The sequence below is a fragment of the Thunnus thynnus genome, chromosome 22 (genome assembly GCF_963924715.1).
Source record: "Thunnus thynnus chromosome 22, fThuThy2.1, whole genome shotgun sequence".
Lineage (NCBI taxonomy): Eukaryota > Metazoa > Chordata > Actinopteri > Scombriformes > Scombridae > Thunnus > Thunnus thynnus.
Window position 1 is genome coordinate 7,375,702 of NC_089538.1, and position 21,053 is coordinate 7,396,754.

Consider the following 21,053-nt stretch of genomic DNA (forward strand, 5'->3'; position numbering starts at 1 on the left):
GTGAAAACAGGTTGCCAACAGATAGACAGCCCTCAGAAAATAACATCCCCTGACAGACTATACATTGATAAGCAATTTAATTATTTTTTCTTTGTTTGATGTTTTGACTTCATTACCAAATTAGTTTTTCTGTGAACCGACCCACGTTGGGCGGTTCATTAATTTTGTGGAAGAAATATACAAATTAGATTATACAGCAGATTGTGGCACACAAATTAGATTACGGAAAATTGGATTCCTTTAGTTTTGATTCATAATTTGAAAGTAGTCGATAGTTTTGCTTCTTGCTCTTACCAGCTGCCTCTGGTTTGTTGTAACTTTTTTTTTTTTATTTGTCTTTGATTTTAAGGTCCTAAGGCAATTCATAGTGTGTGATAATGTAATGGTTGTTGGAATTTCTCTTGGCGCTGAACAGGCATCTGCTTCCTTGCCCGTTTTTTGTTTGTTTCACTTTCATTCCCTTTAGTTAATTATTGAAGGGGAGAATTAAAAAAAAAAACAACCCAAAACTCGTAGCTGTCCCTCCTTCCCTGGGCTGTGCACAGCATTCAACACAAAGGGAAGGTTGGGGGCAATTAGTAGTGGAACATGTTTATAGTGGAGAGATGTTAAAAGCAAAGAGAATGGCACGAGGACTGCAGAGAAAGAACAGTATGAGGAGAGATTTCTGGGTGGGAAGGGGACAAAGAGATGCAGAGTAAAAGAGACGGGAGGAAAGTAGAGAGGGAAAAACTGAGGGAAGTAAAGAAAGAGAGGGTGGCCTGCTGAGAGAGCGAAAGAGATTGACAGACATAGTTGAGGGATGTAAAAAGGCCTACCTTGGGAGTTCCAGTCCACACTAGTTAATTAATTCAGGCTTTGTTCCTGTTTTAGACAAACAAACACTGGAGACGGAAGAAGAAGAAAAATAAGAATTGTGAAGGAAAAAAAAAAAAAACCCCACAGTAGAGAGAAAGTTATACACAAGATAACGCAACAACACGGGGAGCTAGGAGAGGACGGGAGAGAACAGCAAGTCCCCACATATTTAACCTCTAATAATAGCTTCTGAAATACCACAACTACTTGTAATCAGAAGTACATGAGGGAGGAGAGGGAGCCATTCAGTCGCATTGATTCTTCTCTGGTTTTTGCCTGAAGTTTACAGTATGAATTGGTTAGCCTGTGAGCGATTGGATTTCTAAGCTGTGCAATTGTTTCATTGTTTATTGCTGATGGATATTAATGGATTCAGGTTTCAAGCGATGCTGGTCCCTCCGCTGCTGTGCTGTACAATAAAAGAAGATAATGCAGCACAAATCCGAAGCAGGCCTACTTGTCTAGATGCGAGTCCACGCAGCCACACACAGAGATCAACAGAGTCTGCCGTGCAGGCTGATGAGGTCATTAAATCCCTGCTTGACACTTACAACTTCACGCACACACACATGTACACATGCTGTGGAGAAATTGTTCGTCGTCATGACATGACTTCGACAACACGGCTGCCACTTCAGGTAACCCTCAGCCGGTTGTTCTAAAATTCCTGTGCGATCATATTTCTCTCTCTGATGTGATAGGGAGCGGAGCGAATGTGTGTGACTTGTGCTAGCATGCCTCGGAGGGAGAATCGCATGTTGTTCTGCTGTGATTTGTGAGAGGATGGGCGGTTGTTGGAAAAGCCGCCCCCTATTGCTGAAACAATAACATGATAATAAGTGGATTAATCGATCAAAAGAAAATTAATCAGTTCGAACAAGTTTAAAGGAGCTCCAATTTTACACATCAGGTTCAGTTTGCTTGTCATGATGAGGACTACTCAGCATCTGAAAACAGTTGTATAATGTCTGTGGCTCTGGAGGGAGCTTTCTGAAGTCTAAAAAGAGAAAATAACAGATGACATCATCAGGTTTATTTCAACTGTGGCTCAGAGTCTGCATAGACATTTCTAACCGAAAGCCTGGATTTCAAACTTGCATTATAGCAAGTCATACCAGAGACTAAAAGTTTGCCTATCTCTGCCTTTGTTTTGACAGTTTCAGTAGAAGTAGAAAGGCAATATTAAATTGCTAGAGTACCCTTATAAATCATTTATGGCACAAAATGCCAAGCATTCACTTCCAAATGTGAGGATTTGCTGCTTTACTGTTGTTAATTACACAAAACAAGCAATTTGAAGATGTCACCTTGGCCTCCGGGAGCTTTCTGGGGACTTTCATCAGAGCAAATGAGGCATTTAATTCTTTTTGGCCTTTTTTTTTTGCACCTTAGCATTGTGTCATGAGTGTGGTGATCTTTTCAAGAGGTTAATCGATAATAAAAAATCGTCATTAGTTCCAGCCCCAGCCATCTCCAGGTGTCATTCACAAAGAGTGACATAAGTATAAGTCATAATCTGCCCGACCTCCTCGCTCCATCCCCTGTCCCCTGCTCTATTGAATGGGCCAGCGGCTTTGGGAATGTGTTGTGAGGTTATTACAACAGTAATTCCACTACTCTAAACTGACAGCTGTCAGGGGGTTAGTAGGGTCAAGTGGGATGCGGTGAACAGTGAATGGGATGCTATGGCCGTAAGGACCTCATAACAGCCTCTGTATAGTGCTCCAACTCAGCAGCTTTGAGAATACTAGACATTTTTTAATAGGCAGTCTATATCAATGATTCATGCGCAGTGTCAGTCGATGTCACTGTGTGTGAAGTCTATATGTATTTTACGAACATGGCGTTGTTTAACGTAGTGCGTACCTTTTCACCTCTTCCAATCAATCATTCAGTGTTTTTTATTTTATTTTTTTTTACAGCCTATCCATGTCAAGCTCTCTGTATTCAAAACACTTCTGTCCCATGTGTTTGTTTGGCTGTTTGTTCAGGCCTGTGGGAGAGAGAGTTCAGCGAGGAGAGCACAGATCGTCGCACCTTCTTGGGGAAGAAATACACCAAAGTGATGATGATGCACAGAGCAGGTAAAAGAAAACACAGTCTGTCGCTGCCGCACTGCTGCCAGCAAATAAATGCAGCGAAAAGGAATCAAGCTCTGAAATGGCTTGAACATCTGTAAGGTCCAATCTGCTGCCCTCATATTTATCACTGTGTACCTTATCATTTATTTAGCACCCTTTTCATATTTTATGTATTGTCTTAAAACAACAAGGCAGAGTGAATTTCTGCTATGACAGCAGTAAAAGATGTTGGAGGAATGCTTTGTATTCTATTTGATATTATATTATAATGTCATTTCCAATTTATGAAATAGATTGTTTTGGTGATCCTTTGTCATCCTGTCTGAAGTTGCATTCACATCATGTTTGAATTGATTTACTATAACTCTGCAGTGTTTACTGCTTTAGTTCAGTTCATTTAGGCAGGTGAGAACTAAGGTGGCACCTCGTAACTGCAGTGACACAGCTGAAAATACAAGTCTGAACCCACTTTCAAGAGAACTGCCGTAGAGCAATACTGCTAAGAGCCACTGCTGAAAAGCAAAACCGATACAATATAGCAAAAGCTCATCCTCTCTTTGACACTCTTGATATTTTCCTCAACTCTGTTTCTGTCTCCTCCTGTTCTCTCCTCCAGGTTTGTACCGTCATCATGAAGACGTGGAAAACATGGTGCAGGTGCTGGAGGTCCCTCTGTGGGGAGGAAAGGCCAGCCTGGTGCTCCTGTTGCCCTTCCAGGTCGAGAATCTGTCCAGGCTGGAGAAGCTGCTGACCCTGGAGCGGCTGTCCAAGTGGCTGGAGAAGACCAATGTCACCAGTATGGCTGTCTCGCTACCCAAGGCTAATATCACCAGCACTCTCAGTCTGCAGGTTAATACAGCAAACTTTTTTCTTATTAATCACATTTCTGAATGCTATAACCCCAAAATATATGTATGTGTGCTGTGATCATATTTTACTTAAGTCACTCCAGTTCTGAAATCACTCGCAATGTAGTTTATAAATCCACACAAAGCTTAACATTTTTGTTTTTATAAACTGTTGAGTCTCATGTAGTTCAGACTTATGCATTATGAATGTGTACGATGGCAGACAGAGTGGTATCTCTGATGCTGTCTGCTCTGGAATGCTTGGATAGAAGTTTTGATAGAAGATAGAGGATTTGGCTGATGTCTTACCTGATTAGTTAAGAAGCTCATTGAGGATGTGACACGCTGTTCCATTTCAGTGTCATGTTTTGGAAGGAAACTTTCTCTTTTAGTTTGGGTCTTTTGGTTGTCTCCTCCTTTCCCTCTCCAGGAACATGTATACTGCTGGAGCACAGCCACATTAACTTGTACCCCCCTGAATTTTCCCTTTGGGTTTTGGCTGGTTCTGGCTAATCCTGGTTGTGAGTGTGAACAACACGGTGCTCTATCCCCACTGGACCAAGCCTATAGTCAATTAGCCTCATTTCCCAAGTCACCTTGGCATCACCAGCAATGAGATTTGTTGTATTTTCTTTCTAGGGCATCTACAGGTGTTCCCACAGGAGTGCTGCTTGTTGGTTACTTTTAGTTTTGATCTGTGTAGCCTGCATTTGTACTCAGCACAGCAGACTGCACATATACATTACATTAAATGTGCAGTGGAGAGGCAATTGCTCAGCTTTTTAATGCTGCAGTGGAATTTGACAGAGTGGTTTCCTTTCCTGCAGCCTCAGTTGTAGTTTCTTCTTACAGTTTCTGTCTTTCATTAATTTCCTACATCATTTTTCAATTCACCTGATACGGTTTCTTACGTCTCAAAGCGATCGACTCCTCACTCATTGTTTCTTTGTCTTCCTCATCATCCTCTTGGGTTTTCCATGTCTTCTTGTTTTCTGCTTCTGTCTTGGCCACTTCCTCCTCCTGACTCGCACTCTGCTTATCTCGGTTCTCTTTCTCTTCGCCTTCAAGAGTCATTTTTCTCTATTCAAATGTCTCGCCTCTTCCTCCCTGCTTGGCTCTGTCGCCTCCTATCTCTCTGTCCTTGTGCCTCGGTGCTCTGCCTCCATGTTGCACTGTGTTTTTCGCTTGTCATTTTTTCTTTTCTTTCCTTCCTCCATGCATTCTTCACCTGCAACCTCCGTTTCATGCCTACGGTTCTGTCTTCCTCGTCCTCTTAGTGCTCTTTGTAACTGAAACAGTGGCCTGACTTGCCCCCTTCCAGCTCAATGTAGATTCAGACACAGGTGAGTTCAAATGTTTCTCCTTCCCACATTTCTCCTGTCTCCTTTGAGATGATGGGCATCCAGCTGTACACACAGCATAAGGCTGTAACAGCCTTCAGCAGGGAATCAAACCCTGGCTACTAGGAGGCTAAGAGGGGCCTGAGGATGACCATGACCTGTACCTCTACTGTGGGCTTCTAAAGCATCCTGCAGACCTCCTTTTGGAGGAGCACAAAGGCCATGCCACAGCCCAGCTGGTAGTCTGCCTGGATCTTTGCTCCTGTTACTCCCAGAGCCAGCGTGCGGCTGATCTGAGTCAGAGGAGAGAAAGCTCGGAGGAGCATCAGGCAGACAGGCAGCGGTTTAGTGGCTGCTGATGCTAATGTGAGTGCATGGGAGTTGTTAAGGTTCATAAGGCCAAACCTGAGGCTGTGTCGGGCTGCTGACTGAGAGGTTAGAGAGTTGTCGGCATGGTGGAAGAGCACGTATTTGACCAGGCCACAGTGTACATAGCAGGGGCAAGGGCGCACAAGTTGCTAGAATCACACAGGCCTCCACAACTTCAACAATATCCTGCTGATGTGGGTCATAGCAACAGAAAGTTCCCTTTTGAAGCTTATGTTGAAACTAATGTTGTCCTTACTAGCAATAATCTCTACCAGCATCGAAAATCTGTCAGAGGAAACACAAACAGCCCAACCTGACCTATCACAGTTATTGTTGTCTGCATGTGGAATCTCTGCGGTCGCCATTTGAGTCAGAGAGAGTCATTTCAGAATAAGAGACAGAAGGTGATGGTACAATAGTTGCAGGTGAGTATACAGGCATAGAAAAAGAGAAAGAGAAAAAGAGAAAGAGGTTAGTTGAACCTGACAGATACAGAGGGCATGTCAGCAAAACCCATTCCCCAGGCTAGGGTACACTGACTGGAACCTATTACCATGTCCCCTTTAGATGTACATATTAACCTCATCATGGATGGCCCTCTTTCTAGTTTAACAAACATCTCTGTAGAGTTGTGCTGCCATGTTATTCTGCTAGCCATGCCCTGAGGAACAAGCTTTTGACATTAACATTGTCAGGACTCTCTTGGGAGGAGGCTGTAATCTAGAACTAAAGCTTTAAACAACTCCTTTTGACACAGCCATGACTTTGCTAGGGAAAGAGCAGAATACATACTGTTGCGCAAATCCCCTTTTGTCTCTGAAAGAGAGTTTGCTAGACAGGAGAAAAAAAAACTTTTACCATTTGTAAATAACTAAAAAAAGTAGCTGTACAGCATTCTCATTATGTAACATAATTATGGATAAGTGCTTGAATGTTTTGGCCTCCGTTTCTCTGACTCGTCACGAGTCTTCTCCTGCCGTTTGCTCTCTAAAGAAAAAGAAATGCATTTTAGGAATCATTATGAACGGGCTAAAGCTCTGAACAAACCCTCAACCCATTCCAATCTCATTTCATCTGTCTGTCCAACCCCTCTGGCCAGTGACAGCCTGCCATGTCTTCTCTGACGATCATTTTTTCCAATTGGGTCGGGCAAATAATTGCTCATCACCGTACGTTAATGCTGTTTACCACTCTGTCTGTCAATGCTTAGGACGGTCATGGACTCCTGAGAGTGGACGACGGCATCAGGACAAACAGAGGATCACAGTAGTGTGTGTGTGTGTGCGCGCATGTCAAGCCTAACACTTGTGTCCTGTGTGTGAAGCAATTAGAACAAACAAAATCACGCACTTCAGAGTCATATTGCGCGCATTTGCCACATCCAAACGCAGCCATTCCCTTCTTCACCTCTGTCCTCTCTGTCATATCAGCCTCACGGATCTAATTCCTTTTTCTAGATCTCTCATTTGCCTCTAATATGCCATCACTCAGTCCCCACCTTGGCTCTTCTGACCTAAATAGGAGTGACATTCGGCAGGCAAGTGAGCAGGAGGACGAGGGGGGTCAATGATTGCTCGGGGACAAGGTGGAAAGCGTCACAGAGAGCTATAAATAGCTGCAGAATTCTGCCTTTTCCTTTCTTTCCGTCTCCCTATTTGTGGTGTTCTCCTCTGGTGAAGGGCAGACTGTGTTGGAGTCTGTAGCCAGAGACGGAGAACCCTCTTAACAAGCCTGGCCCAGAGGTCACTGAATAAACCACCCTCATCGCTCTCTCCCTCTGTCTCTGATCCATTGCTGACCAGGCCACACACACATACACATTAATGGCCAAGCTTAAGCTCTGTTCTGGCTGTATCTCCAGTTGGTGACTAAGACATATGAGTGTGCACCGGAGAGCTCACTCAGTCATTGCTAATGAGGTCAAAAGGCCATCAAATATTTACAAGAGCACACGCCGCAGTATACAGTGTCGAGGGGCAGCTGTTTTAACACAGCTACCACAGCCCTGTGTCATATAAATTAATCAGATGTATTTCATGGCCATTAGTTAAATATCTGGCTGAATGCTAAGGCCTCATTTTCCTTTTTCATTTGTGGTAAAAATGGTCTTGTGGAATAAAAAGCCGTTCACGTGTATATGCGAGCTAGTGAATGAGAGACAGAGAGCGCATTGACCGTTCAAAAGAGGTAAAAGCCCATGTAAATAAGATAGCAAAAGGAGTATTGCTGATGAGACTCAATAAAGAGATGGAGAGGCTTTGAAGCTTCAACAGAGCTCATGGTGTGAGAGAGAAAGAAAGGTTTCTTTAAAAGCCGGTATCAAATGTGTCCATGAAATGGAGCTGTGATGATGCCAGTGCCACATAATGCATACTTGAAACCACCCACGCAGGATATTAAGGGCAGTATTGAAAAAGGCAGAACACGTCTGTAGATGTTTAGGGTGGCAATGGCTTAAAAGAATTATTTGGCGGTTTGATGATTGGTAAGCCGGAGGGAACAGGAGGTAAAAACTGTGCAGCAGCAGCAGATGCAAAGAGATTTATACAATTGTTGAGCCAATTATAGTCATGATTTGGGTGTCACAATTGATTGAACCAGGTTGGACCGAGTTTGTTACAGTCTGAGCCAACTGATAATGAGAACAGGGTGATGAAATCATACAGCGAAAGATCCTAATCATCGATGCTTGTTGTTCTCATAAAAAATATTATTTTAAACATCTGTGTTTGAAATGTAGATTGTTAAAGGGAAATTTTGCTGTGTCTTTTTCAACCAGCATTGTATCATTACAATGTGGGTAGTATATGCAAAAAAACAATGTTTAACATCCCTCCATGTTGCCTGCACCCAGAGCTCCGTGCTCATTTGCTGGCAAAAGTCTTCCAGGTGACTTTGGAGATCTGCCTTAGACCACAAGCTAGTTTCCTCGTTTTCTGTAGTGGTGCCTTCAAGGATGGTAAAATGCCGGCCTCCCAAAATACTCCTGTCTACCATGTTACACTAGTGATAGGGAAAAGCAGACACTAAAACATCATTCTACTAAATACTTAAAAATATCAGTATATTTGGAAGAAAACTAGTTTCATGATAGGAGGCTGAATATCTCACTGTGGAATCAGACACTAACAGTTACAGAGCGTGGACTGGAAGATGACGGGAGTGACATTACAGCCGCAGCTAAGCTACTGAGTTTCTCCATGATACATCCAGAAGAGCTGAATATAACACAAAAAAAACAACTTGCTTTACAATATAATGTTGGAGCAGAGTTGTGGCAGCACTATTACAATTTATGAGGCCGAATACAGTGCTGTGGAATCAAACAAACACGGGAGCTACATTACAGATGCAGCCGAAAGACAGGCGCTGCAGTTGGGGTAGCTTTGGATAGGATGTTCCCAGGCAGAGGGAGAACATTTGCAGGGCAGCACTTCACCAAAAAGCACAATGTGAGCAGCTTTTGCTCCAAGGGTTACAGCCAAAATGAAGAACTCTTCAGAGGGGAGTGAGTACGTTAACACCGAACTCCATTGAAAAAAATGACAATTTAACCTAACGATGATTGGTGGTGGATTGCTTGTGAACTGCTCATTTAAGCAACATTTTTACTGAAACAAACATTTACCTACAAAATGCCGAATTACAGTAGCTCCTAACATATTTTTAAAATATCATCCAATTTGCTCGTGCTACATTTACAAGCAAGGCCTATTTTAAATTGTGTATTTTTCTAAGGGATTTTGGCATGAGCGTTGATAGTATCTTACCATATGTGGCTGCATCCTGCTTTGCCTTTCCCACACTGTCCAAAACATGTGTGCAACTCTTGGCACTGACGGCACAGGTCTGCAAGCAGGAAAACTCAGAAAAACTCAGCTTTCTCAGTCAATATAGCATGCACTGAGGAATTAATTGCTTCAATTGACCACATTTACCATCAACACTGATTGGACATCCACATAAATAAAGTGGCAAAATTTTCCTTCAACATCACATTGTCAGAGAAATAGTCATTTAAAAAATTGTCAAAAAACATTGAGCCATTTTGTGGTGTGCCCTGATGACTTTATTATATTCTGATTTCAGATGAAGTTCACCTCATTCAGCTTTCTGTAGACTTTACAGTCCTTGTTATCCTCATCTCTCCATCTACCATCTTATCCAAATTTAGCTTTATTTTTACTCTGTAAGGCAAATGGTTTTTGATGGATGTCTACTTTTGTTTTGTTACAAGAATCATTGGAGTTTGCTTAGTAACGCTACTTTAATCATAGTGTACCTGATGTCCAATATGATGTCCTTTTTACATTTTCTGATATATGTCCCTCTCTGAATACTGAAAAAAATCCATTTGTTGGTGGAAACGATTATGTGTCTTAAGTAGGGTTCAATAACCTTAAAGTCACAGTGAAAAAGAAGTAAGGGTGTCTTCCATGATGTGACAAACTGTATTTCTGAGTGAAACGAAATAATGTGAGCAGGCATAGTTACAGGAGGGATTTAAATCCAGTCAGTCAGATCTAATGGGATTGCTAAAAGGGGGTGTGGCTTAGCAAATATGGCTGTGTGATTAATACTGTATCAGACTGATGGCTTCCACCCACACCTCTCTCACCCTAGATGTTAGATCAGGAGGAGGAGGAGGGAGTAATTAATAAATTAGAAGTCAACCATGTTCTTTAGAAAATGTGAGCAAAGGTTTTGCCCGGTGACAAACCTCTGGCCCACGATATTGCTCTGCTACTTACTACAACCCACAAGCTAACTGTAAAGAACATTGTTTATGATGAGAGGGTTTAGCTAACCACTCCAAATCATATTTGATTGGATACATTTATGTATATGACCTGGAGTTCAAGATGAGTCATCAGGAATATTGTAATGTTTAACAATGATGAGTGATTTTGATATAAAATACTTAAAATTAGGACAATTTTGGCATCTAACAAGAGACAGCTGACACACGGACACAAGGTTAGAACTTGGGAAATGTATTTTTCATTTTAATGTGTCTTAAAGGTCTTTTCCCAGCTCAAGATCCATAGTTTTCAAGCAGCAGCTGAGATGAAAGAAGCACTGTTTAGCGATAGTCTCCCTGTTTGATCTCTGATTTTCCTCTCAGTTTTCCTTCTTTCCCATCGTCATTATTAAGGCTGCTCTGTCCTTTAACATCAACCCACAGCAACTCCTCGCAGAGAGGGCTATAACATGTCCTGGCTGCCTCATCCTATCCCCTTAAACCCCCCACAGGTACACCCAACAAGCTACTTAGTGGGCTCAACCATCAAGCAGAAATAATGTGATGTGGATTGCTGCATGCCTCAGGGTTAATGCCATGCTACCTCAGGCCTGGTTAGACTGCACCACTGTAAGTAAGCTACACAGACACCCACAGAGGAAGCAACCAGTTGACGCTGTGCGCGAGGCATCAGCAGTCTGCCCAGTACAGTTCCATCTAAGATTCATGTAGTGCTTGAGAGAGAAAGGGCAGCCAAAGAGCATCTCCCAGAGGTTTCTCTTCCCATATAATGCGGTGCCACACCTCTGTTGTGCACAAGGCCTCCATAGGCTCCCCTGACAACCCTGGCCTGTTTCCCAGCATGCTGCCACAGGTTCCCTTAATTTTTAAACACTATGGCTTAAAAAGAATTAACCAAGTGCTTTTGCCTTGACAAGCAGAGCATGAGTCAGAGAGGAAGGCAGGGTCATGAGGGGTTGGTGGGTACTATTTATATGCTACATAGTGTCACCTGAAACACTGTAGGCCAAGTGAGCTGGGTCTGCAAGGATCACTGGTGAAGAGAATGAGGGAGAATGGGCATGAGCAACACAGAGAAAGACGGAAACCAGCTGCTTTTCCTCACAGGTATATGATTTGAGGAATCCAGCGGCTTAAGTCTGTTTCCGTTTCCTCATTGGATAAGGAGCGAAACGCCTCGAAACGATTTCCAGCGGAGATCGACAAGTTGAGAGAGCGACGTACGTATATACCGGGGCGAGCTGGCTTGTCAGAGAAAGAGAAGGATGAGGCGGAGAGGAAAAAGACTGAGTTAGGAGCAGAGAGAGAGAGAGACAGAGTGGGATAAAATAGAGGCACGCGGGCAGATGAGGGATGGGGATGCCGGGCGTGTGGCAGAGGACAGTGATGTAGTGGTAACGGGTGGAAGAAGAGAGGAAGAGCGGAGGAATAATGGATGAGGACAATAGAAGTGCATTAGAGCAGGAGATTGTGTGTGTGTGAGCGTGTGTCTGTGTGGAGGAAGGAGGCTTGGCATGAAAACACTAGAAATGGAGTGACAGATGCCTACAACTGTATATAACATCTACTTATTTCATGTATAGGCATAAGCTGACATGATCCAGTTTAACTTCCTCTTGCATGCACACATGAACTTTTAAGTAGAAAAGCAGGCATTCTACATGGATTATTACAATTGTCTATTAGCATGCCATTTGAAGAGCTCAGAAGTATTAGACTGAGCTATCACAACGTGGTTTTGAAAAGCAAGCCAAAGTCAGCGAGGCAACACCCACAGAACATCTACTTTTTGCCAGAAAAGTGGTCCAAATATTTTACTGCTGTAGTCTGCCAGTAAAAGATATTTCCAATAAAGAGTTTAATCAACAAAAGTTTAAATAATGTTTGAAAACACGGTCTTCACCCACTCATATTCCTCTGCAGCTTGTCTTCTAGCCGTGGCCTTACTCACGCATATCTACAAAGAAATCCACACACACACACACACACACACATACACTCACACCCACACATGCTCTCATCTGGCCCCTGGAGAAGCCTGTCACTGTGAGTGGCCCTCTGCCATGGGAGGATAAACTACCTGTCATGACGACGACTTTCTGCGGAATTCATATCAGAGGCAAAACAAAGGAGGTGCCGAGGTCACGGGGCATCACTCTTAAATTATTCATCCTCTGCTTCCTCCTTCCGTCTCCTCTCTGCCTGTCGCCCACTTTGTTCTGCCAGCTCACAACAAGGGCAACTGTCAGCCTCCTTCCCATCTCAAATTTTTGGGGTATAAAGTAAATAAACCTTACGGTGTAAAACTCCTTTAAAAAAAAGTTATCGATTGACTGCGGCGGAGGATATGTTTATGTTTACGTTAAACATGTGGCAAGCTCCGGAAAGGTCAGCTCATGTCTCCCACTTCTGAATGTCACAGCATCATGAAATTTTAAAATGTGCTTTCCCTCCCACACATTGTTTGGTCTCCTTGCGTGCATAATTGATCAGTGTCCTGGCAGCTGCTCGTACACATACGCTTGCAGGATGTTTCTATATAGGATGGCTTCAAGCTTCAGGAGAATTGATTCAAAGCGGTTCATAAATCCACATCACTCTGTGTTTTTCTTTCCCTAGAAACAGTTATCTGCTCTGGGCTTGACCGACGCGTGGGACCAGAAGGTGGCTGATTTCTCCGGGGTGTCGGACAAGAGCAAGGGGAAGCTCCACCTGGGCGGCGTCCTCCACTGGGCCTCCCTGGAGCTTGCTGCCCAGGCTGGGAAAGGAAGCGCGGATCTAGAGGAGGAGAACATAGAAAAGCCCAAGATGTTTTACGCTGACCACCCTTTCATTATGTTTGTTAGAGACAACGCTACCGGAGCCCTGCTGCTGATGGGAGCTCTGGACCACGCAGAGGGAGAGGCCATGCACGATGAACTGTAGCACCACCAAAAGTTACCAACATCTGTCCTCTTTTTTTTGTCTTTTTTTTGTCTTTTTCTCTTACACATTCACTCTCAAAGACTACACACTAGTTTTTAAGAGGAGACATTGTCATTCACTGTGGCATACTATCACATCAGACTATGGCTGGCTGTCATACATTGACACTGCATCTCACACTGACTGACACTGACACCACCATACTTGACACAGTCTCATACACACACACCCACACACACATCGACACCTACATGGCATACATAAATGAAAATACTGTACAAGACATTACTAAAGTTGATGGATACTGAAAAAACACTAACTCGGACAGACTCGCAGTTTATATCCCTGCTCCTTGTCACTCCCACGCATGTAAACTCTCTCACACACACACATTCAAGCCCTCAATGAACAAGTCAACACGAAGCAAAATGACAAACAAGAGTGCACTGACAAACACTAACATGCTGACAAGCAGTAGTGGTTACATTGACACAACACTCCAACAGCAACATCAACAAAGAACTTTAACAAACAGATGCTCACAGTGACACTTGAATCTTCCCTGTCAGGGCAGGTGAGTGTGTGTGTGTGTGTGCCTGAATATGTGTGTGTGTGTGCGGTGACCGACAGATCAAGGGTGCCTGTGCAGCTTCTTTCGGAGCTGGCAGGAACCTATGGCGGGGTCCCCTGGGCTGCATCTCAGAAAGACTGATGGATCGGCCAAATGCTTATTGATGAGCCAGCTTAATGCTAATGGCTGTAATGAGTCACAACGCTTGTCAACAACACGGAGAGGACAGGGAACCTTTTAATCTCTTAATACCATCAGGGATCGATGACACCGTTATACCGCTGGAAACAAACATGACTGACATCGCTTGACTTAAATGTAACAACAATGTTTAGGGTGATTACAGCAATTAAAAGATGTATTGATTTTCATTTGTATATTTGCTTTTTGGATGAGTTGAGTAAATGAACAACAGTGGCTACTGCTGGAATGCATATTTGATGTTTAATATGAGGATTCTTTTAAATAAATATTTTCTTGCCTGGTTTTTATTTTATTTTTTTGTTGCTTGAGCTACAGTATATTTATCAGTTTCTTCACCTGATCCTGGTACAAACCAATGAATCAAAAATTGCTATTAATATATAATACGTGTGGATTGCCACAGCTCCATCTTTGTTGACAGTACTGATAGAGGCTAAGACTGGAGGCTTTTTTCGTCTTTAATTCTACCCTGAACTGAATTGACTGACCCTCAAGGGTGTATGAAAGCAGATTTAAAGCCCTGAACTAGCATCAGTAATCGAATTTTGAGGGGCAACACTTTCACTGTACAAAGTGCAGCAACAAACTTAAAGGCCTCCAAACTAGTAAGGGTAAAAAGTCCTTCCTCCCTGTTTCACCAATGAATTATTGAGAAATAAACATGTGAGTGAAAGAAAGAAGTAGTACCTTCTTGCAACTCCACTTAAAACAGAGTTAGCATTTTGGTATCGTCAATGTTTTATTAAAATACTAGACGATTTCAGACCAACTGCATAAGATGTTTTTGTGTAGTACCATTGGTCTATCTGCCTACACACACACACACACACACACACTAAAACACACTGATGTGATGGTTTTATTCAAGATGTGATTGAAGTCTGGTAGCAAAACCAGAAAAAGGAGCGGTGCAGTGCATTTTCTTTAAGGTTAAAATGTAAATGTGTTCTACATCTGTCCTGTTATAGTGCTAAATAACAGCGTCTAGACACACAGCTGGTCCATCTGATGCACAGCATTCTGTGAATCTGTTCCAGTAACACCCCACCATTACAGCTTTGTTCCTAATTTAGCTCTCTGCACAGGTCTGCTCAGCAACAGTGTGTGTTTGTGTGTGTGCATGTGCTGTTCACATGTGCATTCATGTGTGAATAAAGCTACTTCAATGACCTCTCTGCAGTGCCCTCCTGTGCGGTAGAAAGTTGTAAAGGGCACAATACTGCAGGTATACTCCACACTGAATAAACCCAGGGGCTCAATTTAGACAAGCCGATGATGGATCCGAGGCCGTCTGCTGTGCGCACATCAATCCTGCTCATTCCAACACCAGCTCCCCGCTGACTCGCCTTCACATTTTATTCAGTTCAGAACACTGACAAACACATGCATGTCCACATCCGCTCACAGGTAGCCAGACATAATCTGATTTACTGAATAGGAGAAGGTAAGAAAACCACTTCTGAGTGATGTGGAGCAGCTATATATACTGTATCACAAACAGAGAAGGTTCGCATTGCATGCAAATGTAATAGTTAACCATGCTTTGAATGGTGATTGTGCTGATAAACACTAATAAACTCAATTTTCTCCTTTCTTTTGGTATAAATGTTTTGCCTGTGGTCTCAATAGATTAACATCTAAAGTCACTTCCAAAGCTTTAAAAGCTTCCAAAGCTTTAAAATAACACACAGCATGTGTTTTAAGAGGAATATGAGACTATTGATTTGAGTTCTTAATAGGCCAGTTAATGTACACTTTCCCATTTACATTTTTTCACTGAGCTGTAGCTGCATAAAATGGAATATTTTCTCTGGATTACAGCGTTTAAGACAAAGTTTTCAACTAATTAGCAAGAACTCCAAAACCAATTGAATCCACAGTGTAATAAATTTGTTTTTGTAGGTGACCCTTAAAATGATTTGTCATGCCACTATGGTTAATGTTTTTAACTGTATTCATGAAAGTGCTTTTTCAGACAGCCTTTTTTGTTGACTGTTGGTGTGTGTTGTCTCTTCAGCACACTGTGGCTGCAGGGCACTCTTTGGCAATAGCAAGCAGCAATATTTTGGACAGGTAATTGAGGTGAAATGCATTATGTGCTCTGTGTGATGACTTGACACTATCACCAACAGTAGAGCTTCTCCCAAACCCTCTCACATGAAAAAAAAGGTTCGAAGGGAATTTAATGTTTAATATCTGTTTTTAAATAAAACATGATGTAAAAGTGGAACCATGAACCCGTCTCTCCTGCTGCCTCGTGTGATGGGTTCAGCTCTTGGACAATCCGAGCAGCAGAAAAGAGGGGTGAGACAGCGAAAGAGCACTCAGAGCAGAGTCATGCCAGTTACAGTACTTACCCTTTAGAGCAAATCGTAGAAGTGGCTCTGCTCAATTGGGGGTCAACTTGCTGATAGGGATGCTACAGGGGCCCCTCCATTTTCGCCTTGCTCTTGTTAAAAGCCTGAGATAGGTCAAAAGTAAGAGGCAGGCATGTGTTAGATGGATACAGAGATGTTTCATACTTTTGTTCAACCGTAGGGACTGCTTATTGACATTCTGAAAAGCCACACAGGCAGCAACTGCTTCAGACCATTTTCATTAAGAAGCTGATTTAAACCTCTAAAGGGAATGGGAGAATGGGATATATGGTGCATTTGGCTTGACTTTAATGAAGATGCACTTTCGCAGCCACTTAGATGAACAAAAGAGCCTTCAGTCATAAATTTACCTAAGTATTTACATAGCTAGAGTTCACATTAGGCAATATCTAGAGTTAGGATATGCTTCCCCAGGACTATTTATAGCTCAGGGAAAACTTAGTTAATTTAAACAAACCTTTTTAATTTTGTATGAATTAGTGAGATTTAGCTAACATGTATTAATGAATAAAGAGCCCCCACAGATGCATAAAATAAGACAAAACCAGCCTGAGAAACCAGAGGAATGACAGGGTTGAAAATACGGCAGGGACAATCAGGTGGAACCAAGTCAAATAGTATTTCCTATAGACAGACTTCATGTCTCAGCATGTTATTCAACAGATTGATTTTGCAATAGAGGAACACTATGTTTTCATTATTTTACTGCTGCCTGACAGAGATTTATTTTCCTCAAACTACTTTCCAAGAAGTTTCCCCCTCCAGAGTATGTTACAGTTTTGGAGGGACAGCTAACCAATCAGATGGCTCACGTATTTTGGCATCCAATAGGAGAGCCGGATTTGTTTCAATTTTGGAACAGCGAAACCGCCTACTAGCCGTCACCCTTTAATCGGTTTACCGTTGTGCTCATGGAAAAAGAATGCAATATAGCTTCCAAAGACATAAAAACCCCGTAATGTATCCTTTCAGCCATTGCAGCGGACCCATAAAAGGTGATAATATATAACTCTTACCAGATATTTTTGAGTTGGGCTGTGTTTAGCTTGTGAGGCAGCCAGCCAATGTTAGCTAGCTAGCGCTAAGTGTTTTTAGCTAATCTGTGAGCTAGTTTACACGTCAAAACACATGAAGATGAATATTCCAATGCATAAATATGCATTTATATATACACAGGTAATTAATATCAGGTGTTTAATGGTACTAAAAAGTCATGCTTACCTATGTATCGTGGTTTTGGTGTCGTTGTTGATTTCAAAACAGTCAGCATTGCTCCAACTTAAATTCAAAACCACAATATGTGTGCGTCATATTTCATAGCAGACATTTGGACTCATCATGGCAGGAGATGCACAGGTGAAACTAATAATATTAATCATAACTCTGTACCACTTATGTGTCTCTATAAACCACAAATTGACCAGCATGTACAATATCTGGGTCCTGGCACTGACACATGTATGGACTGCAGTATTATGTGCATAATGTGTGTTTGCTTAGTTAATAATTAAATATCGATCAGGAGAAAGTTGTATATCGGGGCTCGAGTAATATATGCTTGAATGATGTGCTCTTTATGAGTATGGTTTCTTATCTACAGAGATACACTCTCCTAGTAACACATAGTAATAGTTGTCATTTGTCAGTAAATGTTTTATACAGCTATTTTCTGCTACTGCTCCCTTACTAGGATTGAACCATGTCAAAACATGTTACTGCTGTCATTGATTAGTTTTTGTTCAGTATTGCTTGCTAATTTCCTGGGAAACCACAATGCTCCCCAATAGTGGGTCTAAATGACATTGCTACTGGATAGGATGACTTCACCAGCATGGTTTGGCTACTAGTCAACACACTTCTAAAGCTTTCCAGGAGGACTTTGCACTTGTAAATTGCGGTTTTGAATGTGACAAGATGTGAGCAATTTGGACTGTATGGCTTTGCATAAATGTATGTAATTTTAAACCTATAAATGATAAGTGGGATCTGACTTGGCAAACCGCAAGCTAACAAAAACATTTGAAAATATTTACATTAAATATCTCACAATAGCTTTACTCTGTCACAATTGTCTATTGTCTTCTTCAGCAGCAGATAGTTAATCTGCCTGAAGCGGACTGTCTCCAGCAGCCCATATTAATGTTATTGATCATTGTCAACTTTTGTGCTTCCTCCAACCTCAGATCACACTGTACTATGGGGTTTCTTAGCTTTTCTCCTTCCAGTTAAGGTTTCTTTTTTCATTAGGCCATTTCTCTGTTCTTCTCCCCAATAACCTGTCTCCTTTATTGCACACAGTCCTTAGAAACTGACAACTTGGGAAACTGAATCAAAGTTTCAATAAAGCCTGGACTGCTGTGGGCTTTGACAAGTGAGGTGGCTGGAGTGGAACAGAACAGACAGACACCGAAGGAGGACATATCACTTCCAGAAAGATAAATAGTTCATGAAGCTGTTGACTTCACCATTTTATTACTTTTGTCTAAGAATTTTCTGCCTGCCTGCAGATCTTTCAGATCACAAATTATTCATCGTGCTCTCCACAGGCCCCCAGCTGTCAATCCCAGGATTAGAAAGAAGTTGGTGGGGAAGATGGGTGTTGTAGGTTTGTCATGATCTCAGGTGCAGGCATACTTGCCAAGACCTTGATAAAACTGTAACAGCTGTGACTGGACCAAATCATCATTTAGCGCTATGTAGAAAAAGACAAAGCGACAGACAGCAGTGAAGACTCTGAAGCTGGATGAGACTGCTTCTTACTTTTTGTTCTTTGGCCTTTTGTCTCCCCAGTGTTTCAAATCTGACCCAGAAGGGTTGGACAGGACAGTGTGCCACAACCTTTCTGACAATGACTGGAAGTCTCAGGTGATCCAACCTAAAGGTAAATGATAATGATGGCTGCACACATTAACATGCATACTGCATGTGTGCAAACATGACACACATCTTGTAGATCAAGAAGTGATTATTTGAACTTAAATGTCACTCTCAACATTTTAAGAATATTGTTACTTTCGGAGACTTTGAGGTGCAACATGTACATGTTATGTCTTTATTATTTTCAGTATTTAACATAATAGTTGCATTGAATAATTAAGAGCATGTGCCATTATGATTTGATATAAAGATAATGCATGTTTAAATATAAAAGATAAAAACAAATGAATGCTCTTGATGTATTGAGAATTAATTTTATGCATACTTGTGCGCTTATGAGGTGAAATCCATATCTTTCCTACACTATTGCACAGCCTGATGCCCTGAATTTTTTCCTTTTATGTGGTTTCTAGCAAATCTTTAAAATGACAAGGCATCGCGCAATTATGTTGTATGGGTCTCCTCCAAAATGCCTAATTATGTAATTATGTGATTATCTTTGGAAGGAAGAAATTGTGTGATTTTTCTTTTTTCTTTTTTCTTCAGCAGTTTGGATTTTCGTATTTTCATTTATACAATAGTAAGTCTCGGCACAATTACATAAACCCTGAAGTTCAGACTACTGTCAAAAGTAATGACTGTGCTCAAAATAACAGAAAAAGAAAGAGTAGTGAGCCTAGATTATTCTGACAATGTGAACCAGATGTAATTATGAAAATGGGTGTCCTTCTTTTATCGTATCACTGCAATGAAGGTCTCTTGAAATGTTTTTTTTGTTTTTTTGGTGCATTCAACTGTGTGTCTGTACATGTACTTACATACTGTAAACCACAGTAACTGGAGATTAAATGTAGTGAAAAGGCTTTGGTTCGACTGTGCACCAATAACCTGGTAAAGCCATCAACCTGTTAATGGAAACCTTGTCAGCAGTGAAGAATTGATGGTCAAGTTCTCCCAACCACCAACAGTGGACCTCCACAGGGTTAGAACTACAGTATCTACATTGCAGACGAACATTAAAGTGGAATACCATTCAATGCGAGACATATGTTATTCTTGTGTTCTACTATGGCCCAATGTATGTATGTGAACACGAACAACTCTCATCCAAAGCCAAAAACCATACATCCAGGAATCACCTGCTGTGTCATCCAGACTGTGTGTCTCACAAGTGCTTCATACACACCGAATGGAAGTTGGATTTTGTGAGCCACCAGATGTTTGTCTAAGCCTTTACAACCAAATGAGTGTTTTTTTTTTGTTTTTTATAGTGGTAATACCAGTGCTGAATTAGACAGTATGCCCTAGAAAATCATTCCAGTTCTCTAAGCCAATTCCTTTCCATTTTTTCTGATTGATTCTCAGATGTACTGTGCATAACATGACTTCTGAAATTAGATGAGAAAAGTGTTCTTGTTTACTCAGTAGTATAAACTATTTTTTTCTGTTGCATAGGAACAACATATGTGTTGAAACTTGACACTAATTCCTGAATTAGAGATTCATTTCGCAGCTCTTTGCAGCGGTTTCAATCAGGTGAAGGCAGGGAATCAGAACATGCATTTTAGTTCATTAAAAAGAAGATACACACAGATATGTTCAGTTTTATTTAGATTTTAGATATAAAAATACACAGTACTACAGTACAAGCAGGACTGGCAAATGTACTATGTATACCAGAAATAATAATACAGTATTGTTGCATATTTATAATATTGTCTTCAATGATGTGAGTGTGTTTTTTATTTAATTCGACAATCATAAATTGACACATTGAGGCAATGGTTTGTTTTATTAAGCAAATGTGAATAGACTGTGAACTCTATCAATAAAAGCTCCA

At 41.6% G+C, this 21,053-nt stretch overlaps 2 protein-coding genes across 18 annotated transcripts in view; both read left to right on the forward strand.

Moving 5' to 3' along the window:
• serpinh2 (serine (or cysteine) peptidase inhibitor, clade H, member 2) overlaps positions 1 to 15,311 on the forward strand; it is a 19,605-nt gene extending 4,294 nt beyond the window's left edge. Inside the window, exons 4-6 of the mRNA XM_067579629.1 lie at positions 2,850 to 2,942; positions 3,556 to 3,788; positions 12,878 to 15,311. Coding sequence (XP_067435730.1) covers positions 2,850 to 2,942; positions 3,556 to 3,788; positions 12,878 to 13,183 — 632 coding nt within the window. The 3' untranslated portion in view covers positions 13,184 to 15,311. The remainder of the gene's footprint in view (positions 1 to 2,849; positions 2,943 to 3,555; positions 3,789 to 12,877) is intronic.
• Positions 15,312 to 17,203: 1,892 nt separating this feature from the next.
• LOC137174056 (uncharacterized) overlaps positions 17,204 to 21,053 on the forward strand; it is a 47,070-nt gene continuing 43,220 nt past the window's right edge. For 13 of the 17 annotated variants that reach the window (XM_067579073.1, XM_067579060.1, XM_067579061.1 and 10 more), the window contains exon 1: positions 17,204 to 19,217. The gene's annotated coding sequence lies outside the window, so the exon portion shown is untranslated. The remainder of the gene's footprint in view (positions 19,218 to 21,053) is intronic. The other 4 variants (XM_067579068.1, XM_067579063.1, XM_067579067.1 and 1 more) reach the window with 4 other exon arrangements.